At 41.9% G+C, this 19,182-nt stretch overlaps 1 protein-coding gene across 12 annotated transcripts in view; it reads left to right on the forward strand.

Moving 5' to 3' along the window:
- SUMF1 (sulfatase modifying factor 1) overlaps positions 1–19,182 on the forward strand; it is a 138,086-nt gene that overhangs the window by 106,672 nt on the left and 12,232 nt on the right. For 5 of the 12 annotated variants that reach the window (XM_082345388.1, XM_082345391.1, XM_082345395.1 and 2 more), the window contains one exon: positions 5,583–5,640. In XM_082345388.1, the coding sequence (XP_082201514.1) occupies positions 5,583–5,640 (58 nt within the window). Of the gene's footprint in view, positions 1–862; positions 925–1,381; positions 1,464–1,575; positions 2,671–5,582; positions 5,641–19,182 lie in introns of those variants that run through there. The other 7 variants (XM_082345387.1, XM_082345386.1, XM_082345392.1 and 4 more) reach the window with 4 other exon arrangements.

Raw genomic sequence — 19,182 nt, forward strand, 5'->3', positions numbered from 1 at the left:
TTTTTTTTTTTTCTTTTTCATGGTGGAAGTGCTCCAGAGAATTCCTTTGTCAGCTCTAGAGATAATTTTTATGAAGATTAGAAACATTCAACTTTTGTGAGAGAAAGGAGAATAATAAGAATTAAGGAAAAAACAAAAAACCTCTTTCATGCTGACCTATTTTGCCCCTCCACAAATTCTCTCTCCTTCATGAGTTCCAGAGTTACTCTACATGATTCTTTGTGCAGTTTCTTTAACCAGCGGCAGGGACTTGAGTTTCCCAGGGCCCGCTCAGAGTTGATGCTCTTGGTACACAGGGTAACTAGTTTATTTTCATTCTCTGTTATTTTTGATCAAAGAATAATCTTAGGACATAAGAGTTCCATGCATGGTTATTTTTGGAATGTGGAAGCTTTTGAAGTGTTTGAATCAAGTCATCTGTGGTTATTCACTGAATATCTAGTAGGTGACCAGGGATATGTGTTAGGCTTTCTTATCTGTGGAAGTACATGTGTACATGCAGGGGGCTATAACAGGGGTGGGACAGAATCGTGAGTTGTGATGCCTTTCCATCTACGAGTATCGACTCTGGCTAGGCAGGCAAGCACACCACAGTTAGACCTGGGTTCGAATTCTACTTCTTTTAAAAACTGTGTCATCTAGGGTAACTCATTTAATTCCTCTGGCCATTATGATCAAATCAAGTAAGTGATGAAGGCGCTAGCACCATGCCTGGAGAGCTTGATGTCTGTGTGTTTGTGCATATGTATATACCATACTCTGCTCTTATAAAATAAAACAGTACCCACACAAAGATACATAGCTTTATGAATTACTATGATTTAAACTCCAAAAGCAATGTATTAAGAAAAAATGTTTTCCACAGCCTTTCCTACTCTTGATGTTCCTGGGCTTGCTGTTCAATCTTTGCCAACCTGCTGGATGGTAAATAATATCTTAATGTTGCTCGTAATTAATAGTTTCTCAATTGCCATTTAGCTTTATTACTTGGTTTCCTGTCAAATGCTATTCTAAATGTACAAATAACTTTTTTGAATTATAAAAGTAATACATAGTTATCATCGGAAATTTGAAACTCCACTGCCTGAGGATAACTACTGTTCGGATTGTGGTGCAGTTTGAATCTTCCAGTCTGCTGTTCTTTGGCATACGTGGATTGAGATCATAGTACATATACAGTTTTGTATTCTGACTTTTTCATTTAAGATTGTATCCTGAGAAATTCCTATGTCATTAAATGTTACATGAAAACATGCCTTTTAATGGCTGCTTACTAGTCTAAATTACGGATGCGCCATAACTTATGTAACCATTGGTTGTTACATTTTTTTTTTAACTGTTCTAAGTAATGCTGACACCAACATCTTTGTACTATATCTAGTCACGTTTATAGCATAACACTGGAGAATGTGATGAGCTCTGAATGTGCAGGAGGCGGGTGCCTGTAGGGCAGGCACTGTCTGCAGGTAGGCATAACTCTCTACAGTTGGTACTTGGGTACAACATCAGTCTGACAGTTGAGAGCCTTCAGCCCAGAGTCCAAGAGCACTCATGTGTCTGGTTCTCTCTGCAAAGTCCTACTGCTACAGGTATCGCTGTGCCGCTCGAAGCCAGAACACACCTGACAGCTCCGCTTCGAATCTGGGATTCCGCTGTGCAGCCGACCACCTGCCCACCACAGGCTAAGAGCCTTCCCGAATCGGAGAAGAAGTCGTGTCTAACCTGCACACGGCTTCCCTCAGAAGGCTGAACAATGTCGTGTGAAGAATTCCCACCCCGAGGTGGCTTCCATACCTGCCCGATGGCCAAAGGAACCGTGTGGCGAGACCAAATAACTGACCTGCATCAGCAAGTGTGCTTTATTGTGTGGTGTATTTCATGTTTTACCTTTGAGAGTCTTTTAAAGAGGAAGGCGGTGGAGGGCACCCTGAGCTAGGCCTCAGGAGGTCTGCGTTCTACCCAGGCTCTGCCCCTGGGGTTAGACCCCAGGGTCCCACACTTGACCTTCCTGGGCCTCAGTGACCTCATCTGTCCAGTGAGGGGATGCACAACATGATCTCTGAGGCTGTCTCCCAACTCACAAATTGTCTGAATATATCAGATTCTATTGTGATTTCATAGTGAGAGTTTATGGCAGGTTATTTTTTAGCTGTTTTTTCCCATGTGTGAACCTTGGGTAATACTAATCATGTAAAATAATTGTTCTCTTATATATTATTTTCAGAAAAGAATGGGGGGGGTGGCGGTAATGGGTCTTTATATTCATACGGCACTTTGTTTTTTCAAGGAAATCAGTGTCTTTTACATTGTTATAATGAATCCCACTTGGGCCAGTGATGGTGCGCTCAAGTTCAGCAATCTGAACACGCAGGGATGTCTGTGAGGTGACTTTACTGTGCTTTATATTTTAACATTAAGTGCCTTTGGTTCAGGGGGGCAGTTACAAGCCCTATTTCCCCCTCTCCCCAAAGCCTTTGGTGAATGTGAAATGTTTGCTACATGGAGAAACCTGTTTAATTCTAAATGTAGGAGAAAAAAAACAAGAACCTTGAATGAACTGTATTCAGGGTATCCAGTATTTTGTAATAGGGAAGTAGGAAATCTTGTTGGCTGTGGAGTGTCAGATGCTTCAGATCATGCACTGTGTCGAATAAAGTGGTATCTGCTAAATCAGGCTTCACTCTCATTGTTTCCTTTTCTCTTTCCCTCTATTATGTTTTCTTTTAAAGAAATGACTTTGTGATATGTATGCGTTTTGTTTGCTAGAAAACTTTCATGTTGTTTAGCTACTTGATAACTTGGATATTTGAGCAGTTTGTGGGAATTTTTATTCCAAAAAGCAAGGCTGTTCTGCCAGGAACCTAACTATGACCGTGCTTCTTCGTGCCTCAGTAGATGAGACAAGGTCAAGGGCGGTGCCTCCTGCCTGTGAAACCCAACAGCTGCTTCACATGCCAGGAAAGCACCTTGACTTAGAGTGATGGCTTCCAACCAGAGGTCCCTATCATCAGGATCCCAGCCTGATTCCCCAGTCCTTGAAGACCCCATATTTGTTTCTAGCATGTCATTTGAAAGGAGAGGCTTGTCTTTATGTTGGTTGTTCAAAAACTAAGTCACATAATATTCTTAAGTGTTCAGCCAACTCTTGATTGCTACTTTTGCACCTAGCCTCCTAATGTTAAAACAATTATCGTGAGAAACAGTTGTGTTGCTGGGGTGTTTGGCCACATTTGTTAGTCTGTCACTTTGTGGATATAAAATGTTTCTTTACACGCTTTCATCAGTTGATGATTAATTTGGGCAAAACAAACAAAAAAAAAAGCATTTGCTTCATTGAAAAGGCTAATGGAGGAAATAAGGTATTTTATTCTTAAAGTCACCACTACCCAAGCACAGTTTTTGTTTTTACTTGTTACCTCCCACTTACTTACATTTTTCACATGGTTATACTTTTAGTGTGTGTATTTTGGATTCTTTTCTTGGTAATTAATGTTATATAGCATAAATATTTTGGGGTGTGTTTTGGCTTAGTCTTTAGAATTGCATTTTTAGCAGCAGCATAATGTTAGAAAGCATTTATAGTGAAATCCTAACAAGGCCTTCGTTTAAGAACCACATTTCTAGGTTACTGACTACAGAGCGTGCCAGACTACAGACAGCTGTGGCCACTGCGCTTTATACAAATTGTGTGTTGACTTCCGAACAGACCGACAGGATCGTAGTTGTACTAACTGCAGCTTTAATGCCGTATACGCATTTCTGAAAAACCTCACCTTCTGCAAAATCGTGTGGAAAAAACAGGGAGCATGAGGAAAAACAGAGGTAGGGGCAGACCACTCACATGTTAAGGAACTTTGCCGCTGGAGCGCTAACAAAAATAACACCTATCCCAGTAAAATCAGCGGCTCAGATAAATCTGCAGTGGCAGCAGCACAGCCAGTCAGTCCTTTGCAGCCTTAAGCCCGGGGGCTCCTCCGTCTTTCTTCTCTAAGATGTATGTTTTTTGTTTTTTGGTTTTTTTTAAATTGTCTGCAAGGACTCACGACACCTTGAATCCAGGTTGCTGTTCTTTTTTTTTTTTTTTTTTTTTAATTTATTTACTTTTGGCTGTGTTGGGTCTTCGTTTCTGTGCGAGGGCTTTCTCTAGTTGCGGCAAGCGGGGGCCACTCTTCATCGCGGTGCGCGGGCCTCTCACTATCGCGGCCTCTCTTGTTGCGGAGCACAGGCTCCAGACGTGCAGGCTCAGTAGTTGTGGCTCACGGGCCCAGTTGCTCCACGGCATGTGGGATCTTCCCAGACCAGGGCCCGAACCCGTGTCCCCTGCATTGGCAGGCAGATTCTCAACCGCTGCGCCACCAGGGAAGCCCAAGATGTAAGTTTTTAATGGCATTTGCTTTTAATGGAGACCACCTCCATCAAAAATAAAGATCTGATTGGGGTTTAGACTTCTGCATCAGTCTTTTTAAGGTTAGGGGGGCAATGTTTTTGTAGTATCTTTATTTGAACTCACAGATTTTCAGAGAGTTTATTTAACATAGGGCAAATTTTAGCAATTTTGAAGCCACTAAATAAACCACTACGTGTACTTCCGTAGGATTAAAAAAAGTTTTTTGGAGGTCTTCATATATTGCTAAAGTTTTCTATTAACTTTCAAGAAAGTTTACCCGTGATGGTTTCAAAACACATTTCAAATAACATACACCCCAACATGACTTTCACATTCGACCATCTTCCAATCTCTGTTTACAAATCACTTATGAGTTATTTCTGCATTAAAGAAATATTCGTCGTAACAGGACAGACTACTTGGCTGATGTGCCAGTACCAGTATAGGAAAATCTGTGTTTTGTTTGTTTGTTGGTTTTGTTTGTTTTTTCAGGAATTCATATATTGGGTGTGTGCTTCTAATTCATTTTTTTGTCCCATTGAAGAGTGGAGGAAATTTAAGGTTTGTTCTCAAATCTGCTTTGGTCCTGAATCTTGGGCAATCTTAATATATATTCAGGGGTGTACATGAGGGTCTGAGTAGGGAGCAAGTCATCTTTTTTTTTTTTTTAATTTATTTATTATTTATTTTTATTATTTATTTTTCGCTGTGTTGGGTCTTCGTTTCTGTGCGTGGGCTTTCTCTAGTTGCGGCAAGCGGGGGCCACTCTTCATCGCGGTGCGCGGGCCTCTCAATATCGCGGCCTCTCTTGTTGCGGAGCACAGGCTCCAGACACGCAGGCTCAGTAGTTGTGGCTCACGGGACCGGTTGCTCCGCGGCATGTGGGATCTTCCCAGACCAGGGCTCGAACCCGTGTCGCCTGCATTGGCAGGCAGATTCTCAACCACTGCGCCACCAGGGCATCTTTTTTTTTTTAAGCCTGTAAACATGAGTAGAAGGGGGTAGGTGATGGGGAGTGATGGTTGTGGTGAGCAAGAGTGACCTTTCCTTCTTAGAAAACATCAGATTACTCAGAGTCATCAGACTTTACATGGTTCAACCTACAGCTTAAAATGAAATACAGATCTCCACCAATGCAGACATTTTTTTTCTTTTCTTAACTCTTCCTTCCCCACTTTTTTTTTTTTTTTGACAGAGCATCTCTGTTGTCCACATGAAAGGAAAAAAAGAAATCGAAGATGCTGTTTATTTTAGTAAGTGTTGGTTTGGGCTGGGGCGTGGTGGGGTAGTGGCTCCAAACTAATATGTTGGTAAATTCTGTTTTCCTTGGACCGTCTTTACTAAGAATTCTGTTGTTGACATAAAATAAGGCAAAGGGCCTTTCATCCATGAGAATCTCAGAATCCTCTTGCTAATCACCTTTTCAAAACAGATCATGTTTTCAAGCTACACATAGAATTGTTCTATGTGGTAAAATCCATAGTTAACCTAGTGAAAGGAGTATTTTGAGGAAAAAGAAAAACGTGGAAGTATGATGTTTTCTGTTCTGAGACTTCAGGAATTTCATACAAGGGACTAGTGTAGGATTTATTTTTCCTTCATAAAATATTTGGTATGCATTTCTTCCTCCTTCCTTCCAGCAAATACCGAAACTAATCTTACCATTTGCAATATTTATCACCAGGGAGTTAACCTGCAGGCTGGCTTTTAGGAGGGGCACCAGAGATGCAGAGCCTGGCTCAGAACGGGGGGCCAGGCAAGAAGCAGGCTGAGTGATGCCCATTCTAAAGGCGCTGTCACTGCTCTGCCCTCCCTTGGCCGCCATGCAGAAATGTGAGCCCAGACTTGCTCGATTGTCCAATTTCTGGGAGTACGTACCTGGCTCTTTGCATTTTCATGTGAAGTTTTCTGAGTTTTTAATGTTGGCAACCAATTCAGATTAAAAAATACCAAACACTGTGAGGACCTAATAAATTGCTTCTGTAGCCAGATTCAGCCTGTGGGGTGCTACTTTTCAACCGAGATTAGGAAAAGTTGATTCATTTCATGGAGCACGAAATCTCATGTATTTCTTTTCTGAAAAATGACTGATCAAGTAAGTAACGTACCAGGTAGAAATGTCCGAGTTTGAGAAAGGGCAGTGGCTTGCCCAAGGCCATCATCTTGCCTAGAAATGCGTAAGGAACACCTTTTCTCCATCTCCACCCCATCCCACCTAAAATCATTTAATAGCCATAGGCAATCTCAGCAGTGCTATCAACAGTTCATTTTCATTAACTTTGGCACTTATTATTAAGTTTGCAGACTAATATCAGAGAATAGCAGAAATGTCCATTTCTTAACTGTTGGTTTCATTTATTAAAATTTAATTGTCTGTAATACGAACTACCCCAGAGTAGGCATTGTTTTTATAGGTTTTGCCAGAATCAGCCATGCTTTTAGTGAAAGCTGGCCTTTGTTGTTTCAAATGCTTAAAACACCATGGAAATTATTAACACCAAGAACCTCAGTTGGAGCCCTGGCAGCAGGCCAGAACTCCTTCCTTCCTCTGACTCTTGTGTTTAGACTATTAAAGCAGGAGTTTAATTAATTTTATGATTAAGAAAAATCATTACAGATAATATTCAGGTAGGCTGTAAAATGAGATACGCTCTTTTCTGAAATTTGCCCTATTTAGGATTGGAAAGTTGAAGGGATTAGCACCAAGGAGGTGGAATTTTTCAGCTTCAGATCAGATTCTAATCTGCCCCCAAATGGTAATTGACTCCACAGTCATCATTATGAGAAGGCTGGTTGGGCCTTTGGAATTAGTCATCGTTGTCAGGCAAAAAGACACTTCCATTGCAGGGTAATTGAAGGCCGGGTAGGATTCTCTCCCATTGCTGGGCCTGGGCCATGTTTGACAAACTCCTTGTTTTCTTTGCTGAGGAAATGGAAGACCGATCAGACCAACCCTTTTCCAACATGTCAGTTTGGCACCTCAACAGGGTAAGGTTAGAAGCTCTGAATCAGCCCTTAGCAGGAAAGTGAAACCAGCTGACAGTCAATCAGGGGAACAGAGATAAGCCCTTCCTTGTCAGGTGGTGCTGATAAAAGGTTCACCTGCATTTAGTTTGGTGCCTATTAAGAAGGGCCCTTTGTGGTTGCTTTTCTGAAGCCCACAATTTTTCTCTGCTCCAGACACTTGCCAAATGAAATTTTATTTATTTTCTTTTAAATGATGTGGAAGGATGCCCTTTTTAATCTCTTCCGTTATCTTCTTTAAAAGGCAGTTTATCATGGTGTGAAGAGAGCACCAGAATGAGATTATCTGGGATTGTTTCCCTGCCTCTCCACCTACTTACCTTGTGACCTTTAGGCAGGTAATGTCCTCTCAGGTAAAACGGGGATAATAATAGTACCTACCTCTTGAGGTTGTGGGGAGATATGAAATAATGCAAAAATAAAGTGTTTAGCACAAATTACTTGGGTAAGTGCTTGCTAGGTACTTGTTTCTATTATGAGTATGATTATTAAGATCAGAGGAGCAGGAAGATACTACCAGACAGTCCTCAGTCATGGGGTTCAGCTTAGAACAGAGAGCAAAGTGGGCCAAGAGGCAGAAAACAAAGAGGCTGAATTTAAAAGCATAACTTGATCTCTATCTCAAATATAAAAAAAGAAGCTGGCATGATTGACCCCCAAATCTCTGTTAATACTTGAATTTGAAAATGTTCTGATACTATATGGTCCATCTGTTCCGCAAATTTTGGCTGTGCCAGTGCAGCTTGTAGGATTTTAGTTCCCCAACCAATGATCAAACCCGGGCCCTCGGCAGTGAGAGCACAGAGCCCTAACCACTGGACCACCAGGGAATTCCCCCCCATCAAAGTTCTCTTTAAAGGAGAAAGTTACATCTGACTATTGCTACATAGATTGTATAATTCTGAAGCTTTTCCTCCTCAATCTATCTCACAGAGAACCTCTGGCAGGTTTAATACCAATGAAAACATCATTCATGGGCAGAACAATAGTTAAAAATAAAGAAAACAAAAGGGAAGGCAGTCTGTTGTCTCACAATATGCTAGTCAGCCTGTTAAGATTTTCTGTGGTGTTTTCAATGTTAATTTGCATGCCAGTTTTAGAGAATAGTTGTTTAGGTAATTCTGGGAAGTCAATTAAATTATTTCTTCTTACTTAATTCTTCTCTGAGATTTTTGGTCCAGGATCTAGATTCTAACTTCATAAATTACCACATTTAAAACTCAAAACAACATCCAAAGGAGAATAGTTGAGGGTTTGGCAACGCTCATAGGAATTGGTGTAATGGGTTTTGAGAACAGCAACTCTCAAAGTGTGGTCTGTGGACCCCATTCAGGGAGTTGAGTCAAAATTATCTTCATGATAATATTAAGATGTGATTTGCCTTTTTTATTCTTATTATCTCATGAGTGTATGGTGGGAATTTCCAGAAACTACATGATAGGTAGCCTGATGGCTCATAGAATATGAGCTTGTATATTTTTATGTTTTTTTTTTTTTAATGAAAGCTTATTTATTTATTTATTTTTGGCTGTGTTGGGTCTTCGTTTCTGTGCGAGGGCTTTCTCTAGTTGTGGCGAGCGGGGGCCACTCTTCATTGCGGTGCGCGGGCCTCTCACTGTCGCGGCCTCTCTTGTTGTGGAGCACAGGCTCCAGACTCTCAGGGTCAGCAGTTGTGGTTCACGGGCCCAGTTGCTCCGCGGCATGTGGGATCCTCCCAGACCAGGGCTCGAACCTGTGTCCCCTGCATTGGCAGGCAGATTCTCAACCACTGTGCCACCAGGGAAGCCCTATTTTTATGTTTTAAAATGTTTCCAGTCTTAATTTTTAATATGCTAAATGTTAGCTCTGACCCACGTTACAAAAGCTCCTTGGGGTCTTCAGTAAGATGTAGGCATGTAAAGGGGTCCTGAGAGCAAAAAGCTTGAGGGCTGCTGATCTAGGAGAAAAGCAAGGTCTCGTGGTGACCAAGTCTGTCTTGGGAATAATGACCAGCCCTTCTCCAGCTCTTCCGAAGACAGTCAAGAAGAATTGAGTTTAAATGACCACAGGAGAAAGTAAAATTATCTGCTAAGAGGTGCTTCTTTCCTATTCATTTCTGGAGACCTATTAAATGCAAGAGGAGAATTTCCTTCCCTGGCTCTAAGAAGACCCACCAATGATTTAGTTGACGTGGTCACGTGGAAGGGTCAGAAGAATCTTGTTCATTTACACATATACATATATCTATTGATCTTTGTGTCCTTTTCCATGTAGGTTATTACAGAGTGTTGGGTAGACCACTCTTGGTATTCCATAGGTCTTTGGGGATGATATATTGTATATGTATTAGTATATGTTTGTTAACCCCAATATCCTAATTTATCCATTCCTCACACCTTTTCTTTGGCTTAACCATAAGTTTGTTTTCTCAATCTGAGATTGTCTTTCTCTGTGGAAATATGTTCATTTTTATGAATTTTCAGAGGAAGCTCTGGGGAGCAGCACAGACCGATGGCCCTGCCATGGGTTGTCACATTTTCTCAGAGATGGTGATAATGGAGTTGGGTCCTCTGAGAGACAATTCTGTGAGTGGACTGCCCTAAACAATCCTGTAATTGGAGTCACTCTGATATACAAGGACTCCCCAGGAGGGCTTTGGAATATCAGGTGCACACAGTGTGAGTTCCCCCCCTGTTGCAGCCTCCGCTCGAGGTGATGTGGTTGTGGGACCCCTGCATTGTCAACCATCTGCCCCCTCAGATGGTGGTTGTATCATAAAGCAAGTGAGGAGGGTCAAAGTGTTACTTTCATGAAACAGCTCACTTTCTCCTGGTGGAATTCATCTTCAGTAAATTGTGACTGTTTTACCTTCCTCTTGCCTGGTTTATCTTCCAGTCACAGTTTTAGGTGCTCCTTAGCCAGGCACTACGCTGAATGCTTTATGTACATGATCTAATTTCATCTGCAGGCGATCTCGGGAGGAAACGGTTATTTTTGGTTAGTATTCCCACTGTGCGCTTAGGAAACTAGGACTCGGTGTTTGCAAGGCGTCCAGGTGACACGGCTGAATGAAGCCAAACCAGGACTCACACCATTTTTGTGACTTCTCTCTACTACATCACTAGATCCACAGTTTTGAGTTTGGTGTGGGGAGGGGTGGATTGAAGAGGGGAGATTACTGAGGCAAAAGGGAGCCTGAAGGAGAAAAAAGGCAAAGAGCGAGGAGACGGAATGGATTAGTGGTTAAGAACATGGACCCTGGAGCCAGACTGTCTTGGTTTAAATTCTTACCCTACCACTTGCTAGATGTGTGACTTCGGGCAAGTTACTTAACTGATTTGTTTTTCAGATTTTGAAAATTAAGTGGAAATACTTTCAGAAAAGGTAGAATCAAGGCAGGAGTGTTAAAATTGTCAGTATAGGGTGATCTGTGTGCAAATTTTTGACCTGCTTTACATCCCTTCCGTGTCATTCTCAAAACGGCAATGAGACATCCAAGGTTAGGACCACACATTTTCAAAAGGCGTGTTTTCATCACATCCTTTTCTTTTCCAGAATGTGCCGCTTCTTTTTACAAAACGATCATGTTTCCATAAAGAGGCGGATTTTTTTTTTTTTTAGGGGTGAGGTTGGAGAAAGCTGGGTATATGGGAAACATTCACCTGCTGGAAATAATGAAGATCAAAAGGTGCATTATCAGCTCATTCATACCAGGCTCAAATTCATGAAAAAAGTTACAGCTGATAAGACGGCTGAGATCACGTGTGAAGAGTGAAAGGAGAAGTGTCCTGCATGATGCTTGTTAAATAGCGCTCTGAAAAAGCATACGGGAGGACTTCCTTGATAAGAGTAAAACCCCTGGTCTTTGTGAAACTGGGCTAAAGTCTCTTACTGGCTTCCCCTAACTCTGCTGAGGGACTGAAAACTGGGCATTGTTTCTTAAGATGTGGTTTCAGGGCAGCTTCCAACTCAGCATTTTCCTCTGTTCCAGAACATTTGTAAATACTCAGTTTGGTGGGTAGGGAAAAAAAACCTCATTAATGTGGGAATCACATTCACATTTGCAATTTTATATTTATTAACAAAATCTTTTGCTCCAGAATATATTAGGCAAGCCAAAGGATGAATCACGTTGATTACTGCTTCTGGGCTGTTAGCTTTGGACGGTCTCTTTTGGAGGCAGCCCTTGTATTGATACCCCCATCCCTGGCAACTGGAAGTGGTTTTATGTGTAATGTTCCCCCTCTAGTGGCCAGATTGGTTTTGATTTTTGCACAAATGATCTCTAGAGTTGGAGAACCTTTCGCTTAGGGGTACTGTGGATTTGGGAAAGCCAGGGGGAGAGGATAAAGAAGAGTGTGCAAATCTTTATTCCATAGGAAAAAATTGTTCTGAAGTTTTTCTCCCATCCAGTCCCTAGATTTTTAAAGAGCTGATGGAGATGGAGACTGACCTGCAGAAGGGAGATCTCTCATCTTTTCACTCTGATTGTTTTCTGAATTTCTACTGCCTTTATTAAGAATTATCTTATTGGGACTTCCCTGGTGGCGCAGTGGTTAAGAGTCCTCCTGCCAATGCAGGGGACACGGGTTCAGGCCCTAGTCCAGGAAGATCCCACGTGCTGCAGAGCAACTAAGCCCATGTGCCACAACTACTGAGCCTGTGCTCTAGATCCCACGAGCCACAACTACTGAGCCCCTGTGCCACAACTAGTGAAGCCTGCAAGCCTAGAGCCCATGGTCTACAACAAGAGAAACCACCACAATGAGAAGCCCATGCACTGCAACGAAGAGTAGCCCCTGCTCGCCACAACTAGAGAAAGCCCGCGCGCAGCAACGAAGACCCAATGCGTCCAAAAATTAATTAATTAATTAATTTTTTAAAAAGAAGTATCTTATTAATAACTCTCCATCAAGTTTCATTAGAAAAATCTTTATTATTTTTTAATTATAAGAGCAATAAAATGCATAGGGTAAAACTAGAAACTCTAAAAAAATATTCAGAGTGTCCTTCATTCTGTGAGTTCTGGTCTTCTCCCAAATCTGTGCCAGCAGGTAACTACTATCAACAGTACGTGCACCTTTCCAGGCTTTTTTCTATGCATTTACAAACATGTATTGTACATGTGTCTATTGGTATATATTGAATACAGATGACTTATCAAAATATACATAGATGCACACAGAAATCACACACAATGTATTCAACTTATATTTGGTTTTCATGAAACAAAATCAAGTCATACTACAAATACTATTCATTTAATATGGTTTGTACACTCCATGAAAGTAATATATAGGTCTAGCTCTTTTTAAATAGCTGAATTAATGACATTTATTTATTTAAGCATTCCCTTATTGATGAATATTTGGGTTATTTTCAATTATTACTGTTAAAAAATGTTCCCATAAACCTATCTATACCTACTTATATCTCTGCCTGTTTGTGCAGATATTTTCTGTAGGACAAATTCCTGGGAGTCTAATTCCTGTATCAGAGCTTATGGTTATTTTAAATTGTGATGGATATTGACAGCCCTCCTTTTTCTGGCTGTACCAATTTACGTTCCCACACACAGTGAATCTGCAGCTTTTTAACGCTATTTTTTCATCCTGAAACGAATCTGAGAACAACCAAGGTAGCTCAGTGTAGGAAAATTTTCTGTAGGATTCAGGAATAGTTGTCAGGGGGGATAAATGAAATCAAACTGAGGTCTTCATCTGGCCTCCGCACTGGAGCATTCCCCGCTCTCTGTGGCTGAAATACAACCCTGGGGTATGCTAATTGGTCCAATTTTGATGGCAGATGACTCCAGTCTGCAAAAGTGATTCACTGTTAATGGAATCAGTCTTGAGGAGTAAATTGTTTCCACTCTCCACCCCTGCCCACAATCCACAGTGACCTCTTTACTGCCTGTAATTTCCATGTTATTTTTCTCCTTGTGGTCTGGCGATGAGGAGCTCATCTCTGAGTTAATAATTCTGACCTTTCCTGTGTATGGCTGGTTGCCCTTGAAAGTTAAAAGATCATAGTCTGAAGGTCAGAAACCCTGCATGCTATCTAGCCTCAGCAGCTTCCTCGTCCCCATCTCTCTACGCCATCGGATGTCCTCAGAGCTGGTCCCTGTGCCAGGCCTGGCTTGTTGTGTTAGAAGTACCCGGGGGGGTTGTCACAAATGCACATTCCTGAGCCCTCCCCCCAGAAGACTGAGTGAATAGGGCTCCAATGAGGCCTGGGATTACATACTTCTCAAAATCCCCATTCTCACCTCCTGGGCCTCTTACCCCTTGGGAGCTTTAGTTGCATTATCTGTAAACTGAGGGCTTGAAGTATATCAAACTCTCCTGTAGGGGAAAGGAGGAGAGGAGGGTTGTCGGGAAAATTCTGCCTGAGACTTTCGATTAGGAGAATTGCTCCGGGGAGTCACTAGTGTGTCCATTTTGGTGGAAACATTGGCCAGCAGATGGTGCTTCTGCTTTAGGCTCTATTTCTTGGCTCCCTTCTGGAATGACATGAAAGCAGATGCAAGGAAGGCGAGACTGAAAAAAATGTATGTGCCTCTCTTGGCGTAGACCTGTGGTAGATCCCTCATTTCACAATCTCTAAGGACCCTTCACTCTGGAATTCTGTGACTGGGGTCCCTGGTGAAGTAAACCCAAAGGTGAAGCCAGCGACACAAAACCAAGCAGTAGCTTTTGCTTTATAGTACCTTTGAAAAACAATAACAACAGAAGGCTTTCCTTGTTATTGAAGGACCGAAATGATAGCTGGTATGTTGTAAGTGTTTTATAAATGTTTATAAATGTAAAAAGAGCCAAATGACCTGAGTTTTTGACATTTGCTGGCATTGAGGAGCTAAAGTCAGCCTGCTAGCAGCTTCACGATGGTGTGTGGCTTTTTGGTTACCCTTGGCACGTGCTTCCTCTGTTGGGACCTGTGGGTTTTGCAATATGAACTTGGAGCTTTGGAGCTTTTATGTCCCATAATGTCTATAAGACTCATAATCAAGTTGGCTTGGTGGTAAGGGATAAATTATTACTTACTGCTTTGTATATCCTCAGAGTGTCACTATTTAAAAACAAATAAGCTGAAACTGCAATTGGAGAATTCCAGCTTAATTTTTTCTTAGTTAAGAAAAAAATGTGAACAGCATTTATTATCACCGTATACGTTTTATGGTAGTGTCAGGGTAGGTGGAAAAGGTGTCGAACGAACCACAAAAGTATAGGTGTATTGGTAAAAAAAAAATGCAGTCTTTTAAAGGAAAAAAAATGTGAAACCATTTGATCTCTGTCCAGTAACAAATGCCTAATGAATGCTTGTTGTACCTAAACCATTTTACATGATAGGTGCCAAAAAGTGCCTTATAAGTCTCCTAAGTTTTAAAAAACATATTTTTATCTGGTATCATAATGAAAAAGAAAGACAAACTCTACATTCATTCATAGCAAGCGAGAAAGAGACTCCTAAATCTTAAAAGGTAAAGCATAGGGTTAAAAGGTGAATAAGTTCTGGGGATCTAATGCATAGCTTGTGATTATAGTCAATGGTACTGTATTATATACTTCAAAATTGCTAAGAGACTAGATCTTCAGTTTTCTCACTACAAAAAAGAAATGGTATTTATGTGACATGATGGAGGTGTCAGCTAACACTGTGTTGATAATTACATTGCAATATCAACACGTTGTGCACCTTAATCTTACACAATGTTAAATGCCATTATATCTCAAGTTTAAAAAAAGCAGAAAGTGGTAGAAAAGCCTAGATCTAAAAGGTACTGCAGAATGTTACCCATGTTTTTGAAGTGAATACAAAGTTAATATGAGGCACATTCATTTTTCTACAACCTTCTCATGTTAAAATATACTCCACAAAATACTAAACGTTAAATGTTAAAATCATTTAAAGATATACTCTACAAAATACATAATGATAATAATAACTGATTTAAATGGGAAAAATAGTAAAAACTGATTTGAATGGGAAAAAAACCCTTTAAAAGTACCAAAATGTCCTTAATCTCCCAGAAGAATCATTGTTCTAAGCACCTCTGCTTCATGGTGGGAGGTCTGCTTGAATTAGACCACACTGTCTACACTGTTTGATCATACTCTCCTTTGGTCATCCCTCCTATTATTCTCCTTTGTATGTTGTCATCAGAATGGCCAGAGCTTGTGTCTGAAGTGGCAGAACATATTTGGCAAGATGCTGATGTACTTTCTGGCAATAATTCCAACCCATGTGATGTTCTTTGTCACCTTTTTTGGGGTACAGTCACTTGAGAACAAGATGTTCTCTTATGAGACTTTAAATTGGTTTTTGGTGGTCAAATAGTCAAAGAAGCATGGCTGAAGACTAAAGCGGCATCACATACATTCCTTTACACTGGGAATATAGTGCGACACAATCACGTTTACGTGGAAGAAGAAGAAAAATGAAGCACCTCAGCGAGTTTTTAAAAAAAATATTTATTTTTATTTATTTTTGGCTGCATTGGGTCTTAGTTGTGGCATGCGGCATCTTGTTGTGGTGCACAGGTTCCTCTCTAGTTGTGGTGCACGGTCTCCAGAGCGCGTGGGCTCTGTAGTTGTGGCATGCGGGCTTAGTTGCTCTGCGGCATGTGGGATCTTAGTTCCCCGACCAGGGATCGAACCTGCATTCCCTGCATTGGAAGGTGGATTCTTAACCACTGGACCACCAGGGGGGTCCCACGAGTTTTTTTTTAAAGCATGTGCAATTTGGGGAAATAAACCTTCCCCCCCCCAAACTTGTAAAAGTTTTGCGTGCGAGAGTCTTGTGTCCTACAGGCTGTTTCTCTCATAGTGTTTAGGATATGGTGCCTCAGTACATCCAGCTGTATACTCCAGAAATTCTGGTGTCATTCTTGACCTCTCCCTGTCTCTCATCTCCCACATCTAGCCCATCTCCAGGTCCTGTCACTGCTGCCTCCTAAATACCTCTTTGAATCTATTTTTCCCCATTTTTAATAATCCAAGCTGCATATCTCTCCTGGACAAATACAAAGCGTCTCCTAACTGGTCCACCTGAATCTTCTCTCACAACTCCCTTCTGTCCTCTAACCCAAGTCGGGTGTCCCCATTACAGTCAATTCTCTTTCTTTTTTTTTTTGGCCGTGCCTTGCGGCATGAGGGATCTTAGTTCCCCAACCGGGGATCGAACCCATGCCCCCTGCATTGGGAGCGTGGAGTCTTAACCACTGGACCGCCAGGGAAGTCCCTTTTTTTTTTTTTTCTTTTTGAAATATAAATAATATGTACCCATTCTGCTCAAACTCTACCAGTGGCTTTCCATTTACTTTCAGGAGGAATATTATCTTAGCTTGGGCTACTCTGATAAAATACCATAGACTGGGTGGCTTAAACAACAGACATTTATTCCTCACAGTTCTGGAGGCTGAGAAGTCCAAGATCAGGGTACCAGCTGTTCAGTGTCTGGTGAGGCTCTCTTCCTGGCTTCACAGACAGTTGTCTTCTCCCTGTGTTCACAGGGCCTTTCTGTGGTGTGTGCTAGTGGAGAGGGAGAGATACAGAGAGATGGAGAGAGGGTGAGGGTGAGGGGGAGAGGGAGCAGAGAGAGAGAGAGAGAGAGAGATTCCTCTTCTTATAAGGGCACTAATCCCACCGTGAGGGTCCGACTCCTTTGAGCTCATCTAAACTTAATTACCTCCCAAAGAGTTCTACTTCCAGATAACATCACATTAGGACCTAAGGCTTTGATGTATGAATTTGGGAGGTGGGGGAGGGATGCATTCAGTCCATAACAAACATAAACCATAACCTAGTCTGTAGAGCTTGGTGTTCTTAAAAGGATGAGACTCAAAAAGATGACACACAGAAATAACACAGCACAAGGCAGCAAATGGTAAGAGCAATGTGAATGGTCAGAAGTTAGGTGGGTTAAGGCTGTATGTGGTTACAGCATGTCGAGGTTACAATGTAATCACAGCGTGTCGAGGTTACAATGTAATCACAGCGTGTCGAGGTTACAATGTAATCACTGTGATCCTTCAAAGTAGCATCAGCATCACCTGGCCACTTATTAGACATGCAGATTCTCAGGCCCCACCCCAGATCTACTAACTCAAAAAACTCTGAGATTAGGGCTAAGCAGTCTGTGTTTTAACAAGCCCTCTGGGTGGTTTCGATGGGTGCTGAAATTTGAGAATACTGGTGTAGTGAATGCTGTGTGCTGCGCGCACATCCCTCCGAAGGCCTGAAGGATTTATTCCTCGGCCGCTGAGAGTGCTCTCAGCCCCCTTTCCACAGGCGGTCTGCATCCAGTGACTGGCTGATGCAGGACTGTAAAGGCTCTACCTCTCACTACAGCTAGTAGAGGCAACCCTGAAAGGCCGCCCCAGCTTCAGGGCCCCCTGTGGGTTGGCTGTGGTCTTTGTTGAGATTTCACTACAGCCCAAGTTCTCCTTTGCCCCTCCCGCTTCCTTCCCTTCCATTCGATCACAGGCGCTAATCCCAATGGCATCGCCTGCTAATCTTCCTGCCCTCCAACCTTCCTCTCAGAGTGTGCTCTCCAGGGAACCCAAACACGTGCCTCACAGAGGAAGTGGGATTTGAGTTGAGACTTTCAAGAAGGATGGGAAAGAAGTCACTAAGCAATGAAGGGAGGGGTGGAAGGGTGGGAGAGGGGAGTTGTCCTGAAGGAGGAAAGCAGCATGAGCAGAACTTCCCCCAAGGCCTGATGAGGGAATGGAGAGCTACCCAGAGGGGCTATAGGTCATAGAATGAGAAGTGAGCAGTGGGGTTTTGCTGAAAAGCTAGACTGTGGAAGGCATTAAGGTGCTCCCATAGAGAATTTGGACTTCATCCTAAAGATAATGTCAGGTTCATCACACTATATAGTTCATTCACTCAGTGATACCCATTAAGTGCTAGAGAGAAACTGGTGAGCAAAATTAGATCTGGTCCCAGTCCTCAAGCAGCTTAGAGTCCAACAGAGGAGCTAGGCATAAATCAATCACACAAGTGCCAAATTTGTACACACATACCAAATAAAAGTGTTTCGAAGACTTAAGAAGTATAGACATAATATGTAGACCCTTGAGACCCTCTCACGCTAATTTTTTTCCCCTTATTGGACTCTAAACACTTTGGGAATGAAGATGGCTTTTGGTCTCTATTTCTCCAGAATGTAGCATAGTAGGTGCTTGGAAACATTTGCTGAATTAAATATGAATTCAGGGACTTGACTTCACACCACCAGCACATACTAGATACTTGATAAATGTGAATGAATGAATGAATTGAATTAATGAACAAATAACAGTTGTTTAGATGACTGGGTGGATCAACCAGAACCACTTCCCAAGTACTGGTCTCGGCGAAGAAAAATAAGGACGAGGTGTCATGTTGTTTATAAAGCTACACTGATTTCATTTTAAGAACTGCTGAGAGATTTTAAGGGGTTATGTGCACCCCCTTCCCTGTGCCTTCTCTTTCTGAAAGGGTAGTGATAGTAAATATTAGGTTATCGTAAATCCTCTCACTAGACAAAAAAAAATCAACAATTTAGTAGCTAAAATGGTTTTAAACTAGTCAAAAATTTGCAAGCAATTTCTGCAGGGCAAGTTAGGGTAGTGAGAGGTCTGGTGTCTGTTGAAGATCTAGGATTAGTCTTTGAACCATCCTTATTTCCACTCTCAAAAGAGCTGAGAATGCACTCCGATGAGTGTACAATTGGGGGAGGAGGTGTGGGGAAGAAGTAGGTTGGTTACTGCCGTGGAAAGGGGAAAGAGTTTATTTTGAAGAGTTGGG

Source organism: Balaenoptera borealis (genome assembly GCF_965194805.1).
Source record: "Balaenoptera borealis genome assembly, chromosome: 12".
In the NCBI taxonomy this organism is placed as follows: Eukaryota; Metazoa; Chordata; class Mammalia; order Artiodactyla; family Balaenopteridae; genus Balaenoptera; species Balaenoptera borealis.